The sequence below is a fragment of the Dromaius novaehollandiae genome, chromosome 2 (assembly GCF_036370855.1).
Source record: "Dromaius novaehollandiae isolate bDroNov1 chromosome 2, bDroNov1.hap1, whole genome shotgun sequence".
NCBI lineage: Eukaryota > Metazoa > Chordata > Aves > Casuariiformes > Dromaiidae > Dromaius > Dromaius novaehollandiae.
The window spans coordinates 143,774,895-143,789,810 of NC_088099.1; the positions used below are offsets into that span (position 1 = coordinate 143,774,895).

The 14,916-nt window shown below is 44.3% G+C and overlaps 1 protein-coding gene and 1 long non-coding RNA gene across 3 annotated transcripts in view; one reads left to right on the plus strand and one right to left on the minus strand.

Annotated features, from left to right (window-relative positions):
* Window positions 1-2,884: 2,884 nt before the first annotated feature.
* Window positions 2,885-9,439, minus strand: LOC112994915 (uncharacterized). Its single transcript, XR_010388014.1, has 2 exons — window positions 9,331-9,439; window positions 2,885-8,717 (listed from the first exon to the last, which is right to left on the minus strand). It is a non-coding gene; the product is annotated as an uncharacterized LOC112994915 (long non-coding RNA).
* A 344-nt stretch (window positions 9,440-9,783) lies between these two features.
* The window catches only part of YWHAZ (tyrosine 3-monooxygenase/tryptophan 5-monooxygenase activation protein zeta), a 28,011-nt gene continuing 22,878 nt past the window's right edge, over window positions 9,784-14,916 (plus strand). Inside the window, exons 1-2 of one of the 2 annotated variants that reach the window (XM_064507645.1) lie at window positions 9,784-9,941; window positions 12,370-12,673. In XM_064507645.1, coding sequence (XP_064363715.1) covers window positions 12,380-12,673 — 294 coding nt within the window. In that variant the 5' untranslated portion in view covers window positions 9,784-9,941; window positions 12,370-12,379. Of the gene's footprint in view, window positions 9,942-10,079; window positions 10,209-12,369; window positions 12,674-14,916 lie in introns of those variants that run through there. The other variant, XM_064507646.1, reaches the window with a different exon arrangement.

Consider the following 14,916-nt stretch of genomic DNA (forward strand, 5'->3'; position numbering starts at 1 on the left):
ACTGCTATTATTGCTGCTTGCATGCCACTTATCATTTCATAGAGATCATTTGGTCACAGCCTAATTGTACTCTAATTAGCCTAGCCAGAAGCCTGCCAAGTTTGAAAAAAATAAATGTTTAACTGAGAAGTGAGACATTAACTATTTGAGAGATGATAACATCCATAAACTTGTTAGTCTCCTTCAGTAGTTTAACTTTCTTCTCACATAAAACTGATTTTCAAGTCAGGTAATAAAAAACATCATAGAGAATCCAGAAGTTAGTCAAAGAAGAGTAGCTGCCCTGTGAGACCTTAGGCCTGGAGTTTTTTCTTCAAAAATCTTCCCTCAAAGCTTAGGCTTTCAAAGCCTGCCCTAAATAAATGAAGAGAAAGATTGGTTTGGGAAGTCTGGCCCTGGCCTGCAAGGGACAGAGTAGGAGCTCTGTCCCTTCCTTGGCCTCACGTTTTCCATACAGCCACAGGCACATCACGCAGACATTTGCCCGAGAGCTTCGTCCCCACAGAACCTAATCCTGCAGGACTGGGTGTAGATGTCAATTTGCTGCTGACCTTTACACGACTGTAAAACTGTAACCTGGCCACACTGCAAGCACTCCTACTAATTTTACACTTCCTCGGGCTTATCTATTATGCAGAAACAGACAGGTTTCACAAGCTGGGAAGTTGTGCAGAAGAAGCTGGGAAGTTGTGCAGTTTTTATCACAGTACTGTAGTATGTACGTATTTATGTATTCTTTATTTTGACATCAGCCCAATGGTATCCTGTTTAGATAACTGACTACAGAAGATCTACAGAAACTTTCCCGCCTAGATAAGCCACCCACCTTCAGGGAGAACCTGACAGCCAAAAGACAAAAAGGAGACAAGTAATTCTTTTTTTTTCTCTCCAGCTAAACTAATTTGTAAAATATATAACACTCACATTATTTTGCAGAGCAATACAGATCCTGCTGGACAGTCCTAAACCTCCATACATCATAAGAATAGTCTAAAAACTTTGCAATGTTGGGTTGGTTTGAAATGTGTGCATAAATTAAAAAATCCATTTGCTTAAATATAGTTAGCTTCTTTTAAACAGGATTTACTAGTCCCATCACACACAACTGGATCTTTAAAATGTCAGGTAGCTAGGAGGGGGACATATAAGAAGCCACAAATATCTGATGGGTATAAATACCAAGCAGGAGATTCTCCAGTCAGGGGGGAAAAGAGTCTGTACCAATTAGTTTTGTTACAGCTGTTGACATGAGCATATCTAAGAGCCTGGCTGAACTTTTTGGATGAGGAAACAGCCATTTACTGGCTCCCAACAGAGTATATCTGAGACCTCATTACTAAATCAGACAAAACCCTTATGTTATTACATGAATTGATACAGAGCAAAGAGAGCAAGGGGACTGCAAAGATAGTAACAGACTCTGGAGATTCTGAGAGAAAAAGAGGTGTTCAGGGTGGGAAGGAAGAAGAGGCAGGACAAGAGAAATCAAGTTGTTCTGCAAGAAGTAAAACAAGTAAAGTGGTTTTTGATTGATTGTTTTCATGGACTTATGGTCTTTGTCTTCTGAAATCTCCTTTGCCATGATAACTACAGGTTCTCTTCTGAAACCCACCCTCCATATAGGGCACATGCCATGCTCAGTCAAAATCTCTGAGCATACGTTGGCTGGCTGCTCTCAACTGCTATATAAAGGCCAGCCTCCACCTGCCTTTTCCTCAGTGCAGGCATTTAATTATGCTCTTTGTCCTCTGTACAGCTGCAGTTTTTCACAAACCTTATTTATCTTGAGATTTCAGCTCGTCTTTCAAATTGGTTGAAATTGGGTTCCACAGTTTTTAAGGGGAATTGCTGAATGTACAGAGAGATAAACAACACAATCTCATAAACTTCATTTCAAAGGCAACCAGGCTAAAAAATGCCAGTTTTTAATTTCTGCTCCTGTTCATGCCAAATGTTGTCTAACATTTCAGCAGCAATCTGTGGCCCTGAGAGCCTCTTTCAATATCCTATCAAGAATATAAAATAAATTGTGATAAATGTAGTCAGTATAAAATAAAATGAGACGAAATTGGTTGCTGGGGTGCAAAATTGAAGTTGACAGGCAGCTGAGAGGAGACTTGCAAGAAAATGCTTATTTTGTGTATTTCTTTGGGGCTTAGCAGCCTGGAGCTGTCAAGATGGTTTTGCACATGCTCAGCAGCAAAACAAGGGAACTGAGTGATTTACCAGTGGAAAATGTAAGTTCCTACTGCATTAAGGAAATGTTGAGGAGGTGGGAACAAGGTTGGGAATGCCTATTAATACTTGTAAGATGAATAAAGTTGTTTAAATATGCATTTAAGGGTCTAAGCTTCCCTTGTAAAATTACATCCCGAATTTCTTCAGTAGCCTGTTGTAAAAAATTTTACTAAAAGCCTTGTGAAAATCTAAATAAATTAATTAGTTCTCCTTCACTCATATCTCTATTAAACTATTCAGATGACTGTAAGAGATTAATGAGACATTTTTCTACCATAGAAACTGTAGTTCCTTAGACCATCTCATATAATAATCTCTGAGGTGCTATATCATTCCACTTTTAAGTATAACTTGAAATGATTAGTCACATACACAACTCACTGGATTAATAATTCCTTGGATTACCTGTTAAAAATAAAGGCTCAGTACGTTACTTATTGATCCCTGTAACAGCAAAAGTTAAGAGTCTGCATATTTTATATAGCAGCTAAGCTATTTCATTTTTGAGGTCCTCCAGAAATCCTCAGGGTGTACCCTATAGGACTGGTAACTTACATTCTTGCAAATTATGAGTTCACTTTAGCACTTCAAATGCCTTCAACTGATGCCTTCAACTCTAACAGCTATTATTTATTGCTAAAGAATGTAAATAAAATAAATAATTTATTGTTTAAAAAATAGCAGACAAACTAATTCAGGATAAATGCATACAAGACGAGAAGGTATGAAATTAAGTGGCAGAAAAGATTTCAAACAAGACTTTATGGAGCCTTTTTCCTGACAATCAACATTAAAATAACATTAGCTAGTACATTCAAATAAATAAAAAATAAGTCCAAAAATAAATCAAAGTAGATATAATAGAATGATGTTAGTCCCCAGTTTGCTTCAAGACATCCTGTCTCTTCTGGTAACACTTTTTAAGTATTATCTTGCTCACTCAAGAACAGTAACACATAAAGGAAATGAATACAAGCTAAAGAGAGTTCCAAGTTGCCAAATCCCAATGTCTATTGTTTGCAAAAAGAAAAGAACTGTTTTCATTTATCAGCCAAAAGAATTATTCAGGATTTAGTAATTCAGGGTGTAATTCAGTCCTGTGTAGTGGACCAGGATAAGGCCAATGCACAGTTAATTTATGAATGCTGTATTAAATTCACTTAATTAAACTCAGACTTTCAGCCCTGGAGGTCCCATGTCTGGTCAGTGCTCTCAGGTGAGGGGGTAGCCATCACACCTTCACACATCCCAGGACAAAGCATGCCCATTTCAGCACCACCCATCTTGTTTTCTGTAGAGAGAAATGGAGAAGAAAACATATGTGATATGCTTTTTCAATATATCTTTGGAAGACATACAAATACCTCAGCTCTGGGCAACGGGTTTAAAATATATAATAAAGGAATATATATAATAAAAGAATATAATAAAATCTTAATATATAAACATGTATATGCCGCTTGCAGGCCTCTGTCTAGCCAAGTGTTTTCAAACACTTATGTTAAAGCTCCTTTTTGCTGCTGATGGCTGGGGATATTTCATTCTGATGTTTTCATGGTTCTGATGAGTGCAGCAGCATTCCTGAAATGTTCCTTAGCTGAATCTCAAAATAGTCTGATTAATCAACCTTATTCAAGAGTATTGAACTTTGTTCTTCCACGTAGATTTTGAGTCTGCATTTAATATTGTAAAATCGGCTCAGGTACAACACAGAAGTAAACCGATTTTTCTATGGGAAACTAAATACACCCAAAGCAATACTAACCTGCCTGTTTTCAAAATCAGCTCTTGGCTCTTCGAGAATTTGCACACTTTTACACTTAATATATAGGTACTCGAATGTCACTGACACACTCAAACACTATAATGAGAGGAACCAAATGAGATCCATATATGGAATTACATTTTACACATAATAGTTTCATCATCTCGGCCTCTTAAACCCCCCTCCTAGTTAAATTGGCTACTGAAATTCATTGCAACCCTTCAAATACAGCCAGGTTCTGATGTTCTATCCCATTTCATACACAAGTATCAGCAACAACATTCCTTTAGATTATATTAAGCTTTCAGTGACACTTGTGCAAACTTACTGTTTTTCATACCTTTATGGAACTTCTTCTAAACAAGGAAGAACACAATTTAGCTTTCTTTTCAGAAATGTTAGTAGGGAGCAAAAAGCCATGCTAATTTATTTTGATCATTTGATGACAAGTTCTGTGAAAGAAGTTGACATTTTAAATCACTTCTTTTTAGACTCAAAGAGCATGCTACCTTACAATTTATCAGTTCTGTGTTGTTTATTTGGTGAGTATTCTGACATTCTTCTTGGATACCTGTCCCTTTGGTGACTAAATGTTTGCAAACATTTTAAATTATTTTCATGAAAATGACCTTTGCATTTTACTGACAGATAGCAGAATCTGAGGAATCATTCCTGGGGACACTTGCAGTTATGCACTCCCTCCCTCCCTCTAATATATATATTTAAACCAGCCCATACCCAAAATCATTTGAAGATTTTAATCCGAGGTACAGGATTACTTAGGCAGGACTTGCTGGTACTTTGATACTTCAGTTGTGTCATTTTTTATAAAACTAGACTATAGACAGACAGGAGAGGAGCTGAGAGCAGGCTCTAAGGAGAAGATCTTCGATGAAGCAGAGCATGTGAGATCCAATAGTTCAAACTACTTTCCATGCAGTGATGGAATAGCAGCCATATCCACAATTTATATTTTTTTATATTTTATATACTAATAATATTTATATTTATATATTTTTACTGCTGGCACCTGACACACAGTCAGAACCCATCTCATTTTTGACCACTGCAAAAGAAAAAAACAAAGAAAGAAAACTCTAAAATTTATCCTTCCTGCACTAAAATATCTCAGTTTGTCCTGAAAAGAAAGTGTGACAGGTGACTCAAAAGCACAATTAGACTTAACAAAAGAGAGGAATGAAATATATACCTTCTCATCCACTCATTCTATGAGTGAACCTTAAAGTTGGACTTACAATCAGAGGCTGTGGCCAAAGAAAGAAATGAAACTCACTAGGAGATCTTCCTAAAAATTTTGATGGAAGGCAGTAACACTCCAAAGGTCTTGCTTTTGTCAATTAGGACCTGAGCCCTTTGGAAGCTCAAAAAGACTGTCCTATATACAAAATAATCATGTAACCTGAGTATCAGCATGGAAAAGTATATAACAAATTAACAACAGTTAGGATTTTGAGAAAGCAGCTTTCAGAAAAGTAGCTCCTGACAGCAGGACACAGGACAGCAGAGCTGCTAGTTGTTCTTTTTTTCCCCATAGGCTATAGATTTGCAGAATCATCTCCCCGTCTCCAGAGAAATGCCCTTTGATGGACTGCCTTTCCTCATTTTCCCCTTCCCAGGAATAAACAGTCAGTCAGAACATCTCTGTTTTCTAAAAGCAGCCCAGAAAGAAAACAACACTGTGCTTTCCAGTTCCTGACAGGATTTACCGTCTTTTAAGACAGCTATTCCTACTGACTTCCTGGACTGCCTTCCCTGGCCTGTGTCAGGGTAACCCCCTCCCAAGAAAAACCTGTTGTGCTCCTTTTGTGAGTGGATAAACCTTCCTTGCCACCCACCCCCTTTTAATTGGATATGATTAGGCAGAGGGAGGAATAACTAAATACCTACGGGAGAAAAGATGAGAGAGAAGAAAGAACTAAATGCTGCATTAGGAGGGGGAATGAAAGCTATCTGAGGTCATTTTCTTTTATTTCCTTCCACGTCTTCCTTTCACAGAAAAAAGAAAATACAGTGAGAAGCAACGTACTTAAATATACATATATATACTTTTGTATGGAAATGTGTCTAGCTCTGCAATTGAGTTTTTGCTTCTAGATGTTGACAAGTATGCCTGACAGTCTGAGATAGTGAAAGTGCAAGTCATCGAACAAAAAGCTGTGTGGAAAGCAGCAGAGAAAACGCATTTGAAGAAAAGGGAAACTGCTTAAAGCATATCTTTTCAAGAGACTAAATTCCCTGGTCTAAACTGCAATAAGCAAGACAAAACACAACATTCCTCACTGGGGGAAAAGTGCAGGAAATATAAGAATAGAAGACAGCAGGCGAGTATCTGTTCAAGAGACAGCATATGCAAAGGTGAGTAATGTCTCATTCCTTGGATCGGTTTCAAATGGCAGCGTTCATGAAATCCAGAGAAGTGGAAATGGTGTTTGGCAAAAATAGCCTACTTAAAGGAGAATGAGTGCAGATTCTATTGACATATGGGGCTGTTAGCAAACAAAAACTCTGGTTAGTGGCAATTAAGGTTGTTGCAGGAGACATTCCATTCACTCCAAAAACAGAAATAATGGAAAGAAGTGAACGGAAAGACGGATGTTTTTCTTCCACAAAACTATTAATACTGCCTATAGTATTATCAACAGTCTACTTCACAGGGTTTTCACCTGTATTTCCAGAGACATCAAAAAGTAATACATACCTATGCTTCCTCTAACATATGCTCCAGTGTGGATTCTTTATGTACTTTTAAGAATTATTATTTTTCCCATATCAATTCATTTTTCATCATGCTACCACAAAATATTCAAGTAGCACTCAAAACTTATAGTCTATATTTGGGCTGATGCCATTTCAAAGAGACTTTTCTACAAAATAAAGGTTTAAAGCTTATGTTAAAAATGAACTCTGTAACATAACTTCAAGCAAGTTGCAGCAAATGCTGTGCCATGATACCATCTGTGTTCAAGTACAGCTCTCATCCTATTGCTTCCTAAAGTGGAAAATAATGATAAAAAATAAAAACAGATAAGATGAAGAATTGTGTATTGGAATACATTATGAACCTGAGCCGTAGGATGCTTGTTACAAAAATGAACCCCCCCTTTATCTGCATGGCCATACAAAGTTGCCATTGTGGAAGCAGAAAGGTTGTATTCTTCACATTTAAATTAAGCAACAATGGTTTTCTCACCTGACACAACTAGTAAACTATGGTGAGCTCTGCTTTACCTGATATCGCCCACCACTCTGAATACTTTGCTTTTTTCAGCTCCCTTCACAAGTGTTCCAGAAATACTCCACAGGAAAATGACTGAAATTCTTTAATCCCTGGAGTAAATGGAAGGCACTAGAACTGAAGAGAAACCAAAAGAATATCCCACTGTTAAATCGATGTCTAAGACAACAGAAGTTTCTGGACAAAACTCATACAGAGAAAAATGTACATTATGACAAACCTCAACAAAGCTCTTAGGCCATGAAAAGTGTTATAAGAGATCCATAAATGCTACAGGTAAAATGGCACCACAGAAAATGTAACTGTTCTTTGTATGACAAAATTTTAGAGAAAATTTTAAGAGTCCTATTCTTAGAAAGCCACCCTTGCCAAAAGGAACTTAAAGCCTTTCTGAAATTTGGTTAAAGCACAGGATAGTTCTTTTGAAGATTTAGAAAAAAAATATCCCATTTTTTGTGATTTTATCACATTCTGAGGCCTACAGCCATTTCGTTAGTTTAGGGAAAAAGACAGACAAGGAGCATGCCAAGAAGCTACCCAGGAGTGCATAGATGGAAAATACATAGAAAAAGCCATGTAGGAAAGAATAGGAGGCACAACACATAAGGCAGTAAAGTTTACAGAGCCTTCCTACACCGTTTTCTCCCATACCATAGCAACCTATTCCTGACCCGGAGTAGGTCACTTGTCAAGAATACATTTGTATTTACATTTTATTCATAGCTTCCTCTTTCTTTCCCAGAAGCAAGTACCTCACTCTTCCTATGCTATTCCCACATACCGTCTAACTGACAGATTTTTATGACTCTCTCTACATAAATACATGTCCACCCTGTGTTTTGGCTATTTCTGCATGATTTGTTTTTAATGAGTAGTCAAGCAAGTATTTGTGATCCAAGCATGAGTTGCTCAAAGTTACTGCTGACTGATTACCAGTTAACTCTCCACAGCTAAGATACTGTAGCCAACCATGTAACCATGACTTAAGGATTTATTTCTTGCATTAAAAAGGAATAAGGTGGAGTGCTCACTGCAGTCTCCTACAAATACAAGAGCTTCAAATAAGTCCATAAGAGGGAATCTCCCTCTCCCAGAGAAGATGTTCATATTCCATCACATTATCAGATGCAAGATAAATCTGTGAGAAAAGAGTATCCCCATCCCATCCTTTGTAACCCACCATTTTCAAAGAACAGATGCTTTCTCCATCTTCCCCTGAAGGCATATAAACCACAGAAGACAAGCCTCAGCATCCTGAAATTGTTCCCTAGCTCAGGCTACTGTTAACATACCAAATTTACGTTCAGGTATCTCAGTTGCTTCCACTCAGACCCCAGTGTCAAACTGAGGTCTTATTTCCAACTCTGTGAGATGGTGCAGATCGCAAAGTCCAGAAGAAAGCACACGAGACCTTAGGACGCAGCATACCTGAGATAGCTAATCAAGCCGGGGCAGACTCTTCAAAAGAAGTAAAGACAGACTTTTACCACCTTTAGGAAACACTTTAAAACTCTTCTTTTGAGAGAGCATCTCCAGCAACAGCATGCCCGTTTGTCTTCCCAAGGGCGAGGAGCATTTGGCACCCATGGACCCCTGTCTGTTTGCACACCGGCGGCGCCCGGCGCCCTGCCGCCACCCCTGGGAGCTGAGGGTGCCGTCCAGGCCCCTCCGTGCCGTGTCCCGCGCTGGGTCTGCCGTTCTGAACCCCCACCCCCTCCCCGCTCCTCCTTCAGGATCCGCGTCCCCCCACCCCGCTCGGTTTGGCGTTACAGAGCCTGAAATTCCCCATCCCTTTCGTCCCCCCAAGCACACCCTCCACCCTGCCCATCAGAGGACCCCAAATCACGACCGGCCGTGGAAAACGTGCCAGAAACTCAGAGGAAAGCGGGGGGGTGGAGGGGTTGCACTTTTTTTTTTTAACTGGGGAACCTCAGATCCCACAGCCAGGAGCGGAAAACACAAAGCCGCGGCGACGGCTCGGCCCCCGCGCGCGGTTAACGAGCGGCCCCCACACGAGACCGCCTCGGCGCTGCCACCGCCCCCCCCTCCCCACCCCCGTTTCCGCCCAGACCCGGGACAGCTCCGCCGCCGCCCCCCGCCTCCGTGGCCTGCGGGCAGAGCCGCCGCGACCGCGGCCAGGCGCGGGGCTTCCCGCCGCGGGGCGGGCCTGCCCGCCCGGCCCGGCCCGGCCCGGCCCGGCCCCGCCCCAGCCCCAGCCTCCCGGCAGGCAGGGGGTGAGAGGCCCGGGCGGGCGGAGGGGCGGGACGGCGCCGCGCCCCGGCCCTGCGGCAGCGCGGACGAGCCCCCTGACGGGCTCGTCCGGCCTCTGCAGTCGCAGGGCGGGAGGCGCGCGCCCGCGGGAGGGGCCGCCGCTTCTGGGCGTGTCGCCGCCGGCTCGCGCGCCCGCGCGCGCCGCCGGCGCCCGCGGCCGTTGCCGAGGCCTCCGCCCTGTGCAGGGAGCGCCGGGGGAGGCGCGGGCTCGTGCTCGCGCCCTCGCCGTTGCCATGGCCCCGCTTGACGTCACGGGCGGTGCGCTGCCCGTGCGTTGCGGCGCGGTGATTGGTGGAGACCCCGTGTGTGGCGCTGGGAGAGAGGCTGCAGCGAAGCGAGCCGCGAGACAGGCACAGTCCGCGCCGGCCGCCCGCCCCGAGACACTCGCCGCGTCGCTCCCGCCGCGCACAGGTAACGGGGCCCGCGGCGCCGCGCGGCCCCGCCTCCCGGCCCCGCGCCGGCCGGCCGGCGGCGCCGGGCCGCGGCCCCCCGCCCCCGGGCGCCGAGGGAGCCGAGGCGGCCGGGAGGCAGCGCGCACCGCCCCCCCCCCCCCCGGCCTCGCCGGCGGCGGCAGGGCGGCTCCCGCCGGGGCTCCGCGGGGAGGGGGCGGGGAGCAGAGCGAGGCGGCCGCAGAGCCTCCCCCGCGGGGCCGCGGCCCGGCCGCTGCGGAGCGCGCAGGTGAGGCCGCGGCTGCCCCTCCCTGCCCGGCGTCGCCCGCCGGGAGGGGGGAGGGGAAGCGCCGCGGCGGGCGGGGGAGGGGGCGGCAGGTGAGGGCCGTAGGGGCGGTGTCCTGCCCTTGGCGCGGGGGCGACCCCGCCGCCGCGCCAGCGCGGAGAGGGCAGGGGAGGGGGCACCGCCTCCGGGGGGCGGGGGCGGGAGCCGGAGCCCGGCCGCAGTGCGCGGGGCGCGGGCGGCTGCCGCTGGGTGTGGTCTCCCGCCGGGAGCGCTGCCCGGGCGCGGAAGAGCCGCAGCGGCCGCCCCTCCATCGGGCTCGCTTCCCTTCCCTCCGCCCTGCCCTTCCCCCCCGCGCCTTCCTCCTCCTTCTCCTCCTCCTCCTCCTCCTCCTCCTCCTCCCCCCGCCCGCCGCGGCCGAGGGGGTCTCGCCGGGGCTTGCGCGACGCCGGCCGCAGCCCCGCGGGCGGTAGCGGCGGTTCCCCCGGAGCGGGGGCCTCCTCCACCGCCTCCCCCTCGTCCTCCTCCTCGCTGCCGGGGCGGCGCGGCCGCGCCAGCGGGCTTCCCCTCGGCCGGCCGCTGTCGGGGCGGGGACGCTGCATCCTCCTCCTCCTCCTCCTTCCCCCCCGCCGCCCCCCGGCGCTGGGCGGAGGTGAGCGGGACTAACGCGCGCTGAAGTGGGCTGGGCTCCGGCGCCAGTCCGCCATGACAAAGGCGGCAGCGAGGCGCTCGGTGCCTGGGCGGCTGCGGCGGGCGCGGGGAGGGGCAGGGGCGGGGCCGGCCCCGAGCCGCCGCCGCGCGGGGGGCCGCCGCCGCCGCCCGCAGCACCATTTTATGCTGTCACCCAGTGCGCCGAGCAGCCCGGGGCATCCGCCCGCCGCGCTCCGAGCGCGCCTCTGCGCCGTCGGAAACCGCGGCAGCCTGGCTGCCCGGGAAGGATACTGCCGTTCCCGCCTGCGGGCGTCGGGTAGCCTGGTGGCCGCATAAGCTGGCGTTCAGACAAACGTCCGAACCGCATTTGCCCTGATTGCACTGGGTGGTGAAACAACTGTAGCGAAAACCTTTCTTTAAAATGGCTCCTTAACGCACCATTTATAGTGCGGTCAGGACTTCGGCGCGTGTCAGCAAACACTATGGAACAGCCGCCGAGTTTCTGTGTGCCAGCACTCGGGGAAGCAGCTGCTAAAACTTTCACCTTTCAGGTGTCTAGGATGTTAAAACGTGCTTCATTTATTCTTAAATAGAAGATACTGCAGTTACTGCTTGTGGTAACTTTATGTAGAATGACCAAGGTTAAGCTGCTGAATTACTGTGTGTGAGATTGGTAGTTGGAGTGTGTAGAAATAATAAAGCATATATGACCAAAAAAGTCCTGATGTGATACAGGCTACAAAGTATCTCAGCCAGCTCATGCTATCTCAGATGCTGATGGTCAAGTAATATTTTAAATAGTGAGGTCTCTTTTTTTTTTTTTCCCCTTGTGGAAAGCATAGCCTCTCAGGATGAGGAGCACTACCTAGGTGAGAGGGTCTAGCCTATCCCGTTTTGGGAAAGGAAGCTAACATTGTCCAAGGCTGTACTCCTTGAAACTCCTTGAATATTCGTGGAGCTCTGACTTTGTAACATCCAACGCGGGGTTTGATTTGCAGATCCTTATGGCTAGTCTTTCTGCACATAAATGTAAGGTTCTATTAAGGCACAGCATTGTCTGATACTGTTTGACCAGCCTGTATTTTATATGTTTCTATGAAAAACTTAGCGTTAGCTGTTTTCCTTTTTAATCTTGTTATATTGGTAATGAGATGCAGCTGATGCTACATCTTGACTGTAGCCTTATGAGAAAACTGAGTGATGGCAAAGGACTGCAATTGTGCATATGCTTGAGACGTGAACTGAAAGCAGATCATTCCTATTTGGATGCTTATGTTTGTAAATATTTAAAATAATATTCCTATAAAGGTTAACAGTTTCTTGGAAGGAAACAGTGACTTGAAGTCTTCAATCCATGTATTCGAGCATTGAGTGCTTATCTGCTTTGTATTCTAGATTTTGATTGTACATCTTACAGTTTCAAGCTTCTTGGAAAGTGGTTGCTCTGCATATGACATTAACACATCTTTGTCCTTGATAAATGTCTGAATAATACCTCCCTGTTTTTCTTCTTTAGAAAGATCAGCATGGATAAAAATGAGCTGGTGCAGAAGGCCAAACTGGCTGAGCAGGCTGAAAGATATGATGACATGGCAAGTTGCATGAAGTCTGTGACTGAGCAAGGAGCTGAGTTGTCCAACGAAGAGAGGAATCTTCTCTCTGTTGCTTATAAAAATGTTGTAGGAGCCCGTAGGTCATCTTGGAGAGTCGTCTCAAGTATTGAACAAAAGACGGAAGGCGCTGAGAAAAAACAGCAGATGGCTCGAGAATACAGAGAGAAAATTGAGACTGAGCTAAGAGACATCTGCAATGATGTGCTGGTGAGAAATAATGAAACTGTTGATCCGTTTTTACTTAAAGTTACAGTGTAAATGGTGCTAGCCCTCTCAGACTACTTCTAGTCTTTCAGTAAATGTGGTCTCTTGTGCCATTTCTGAAGGACAAGATTTAACAAATGTCTGTCTTTTCTTTCCCTAAAATACATACTATAAAATACATACTATACTTTTTTTTAAAGCATAGTTAGTGCTAGTGTATTTAGAAATATGTTGAAACCTTATTTTATATAAAGGTAATAATTACGAAAAAATTAACATATTTATTTGTGACTGAACAAGATATAGGTTTAGTTTTGAGTCCCCCCACCCTACCCCTTATCCCAGAATGCACTGTTTACGTCCTAGATGGCTCTGATTTCTAGAATTTTAATATGCTCTACTGGTTGTAAGAGGTAGTTCTTACTCTACGGAAACTGTGCCCCTCCCTGGGTAAGATGATGTAATGTTAGTTATGACTCAGCCATGCAGAAAATTGTCTGCAGGAAGAGGCAGTAGAAGTGCCGTGATGCCCTCTTAAACTTAAAATTTTTAGCAGCAAACTGTAAGGGGGCCAGAGTTAGGCATTTTCAGAGGCTTGTGTTTATGTTGAAACATGCATGTATCTGGCAAATAGCAGTATATTTTCATTAGGAGACTGGCTTATAAAATCCAAGCCTCTTCCAAATGCTTAGTCCAGATTGTCAGTTTTTTCAGTTGCATATGTCAGTAGTGCTTCAGTGAGCACATCGTTAATGGTTGTCTAGTCCTGCCACTAGTGTGGTAGATGTTACTGTCAGCAGTAAAATTTTACGCTGCAAAAACATAAACTGCAAACTCTGCTGGTGTGTTGTCCTACATGTTACAAGGGATCAAGTCATACCTGGCAGTCACAGAATGACATATGATACGTGGAAGGTGTTAAGTAGCTGGGTATGTGGTTGAAGCCCTGATGTCAAACTAAAATTAAGATTAGTGACTAGTAGAAGCTTAGGTTGCTGTGTAATATAGCTAAATGAAATGGGTGGTGATTGCTTCTGGAAGACTGGTTCTCCAAGGGTGTGTAAAAGTCGGCATGAATAGCCCTGAGCCTTGGCTTCCAGTTTAGGTTGGCTTCCATGGTTATTGTAACACACCTAGTTTCGTATGTTTTGTTATTTTGGGTAAGGATAACCTACAAGCTTCCACTATAAAAGTGGAAATACCAGTGTAGAGGGAAGAACTAATTTACTAATTCTTAGGTTTTTAAGTGGTGGCTCAGCTATTTAGGCCATGGAAATAGGAATATAAATCTAAAGTTCTACTTCCATGTCTTTTTTGGTGTTTTTTTTTGTTTTGTTTGTTTGTTTTTATCAATGGAAAGTCTTAAGGCAGGGAGGGGGATGCTTTCAGTTCAGTGTGATATGTTCTTTGTAAAACTAAGTTTGGTTTTAAGAAATAATTTTAATTAAGCCATTGGTTTTAGAAAACTTTTTTAGTGGAACTTAACAAAGTGTTTGCAATTAATTTTTTTTTCTGATGGTGGAAACCAGACTGAGACAAAACTAGCTTGTTATTACTGTGTGTGCTAAAAGCAAAAACGAAAACAAGAGAAAATAGTTTTCAAGTCTGGTAGAGCAAGTGTGTGCAAGGGGTGGGAAATCTTGTCTTGGGGTTTATGATACAAAATGGACTCGTATTTCTCTTTGCTGTGCTTAATGAGAAATATATAAATTATTTGAATAATTTATTGTTGTTTTACATGCTGTAACTTTTAGGCAGCTAATGTCTTACTCATTTTTAGTGTTGCCAGTCCAGTTTTTCTTAATGGATTACCATACAGCTGAAACAATGCCTTAGGCAATGATTAATAATAATAAAACTACTTTTCTAGACTCAGATTTTAAAAAAAGCACTCATAACTTTTCTGTTATCCCTTTTGTGTTCAAGGGACAGGATTTAAAAATGTTTTCAAATGGCATGCCCCGCATCCATGTAATTTGATAATTACATTGGAAAAAAAATTTTATTTAAAAACATATTCCTATTTCTTGGCTGGAATGTCCTTTTCACATGCATTTTTTTATTCACCTAGAAATTTGAATGACCATATTGCTTTACTTGAAGTCTACTTCCCTTTACCAGAGAAAAAGAATTGCAATAACATATTTAGTTTTTTCCTGTGAACAGGAATCTGGACAATGCTACATGCAAAGGTAGAACTTTTTTTTTCCCCCCCCCCCGGTATATTTGATGTAATTTTTGTGCAG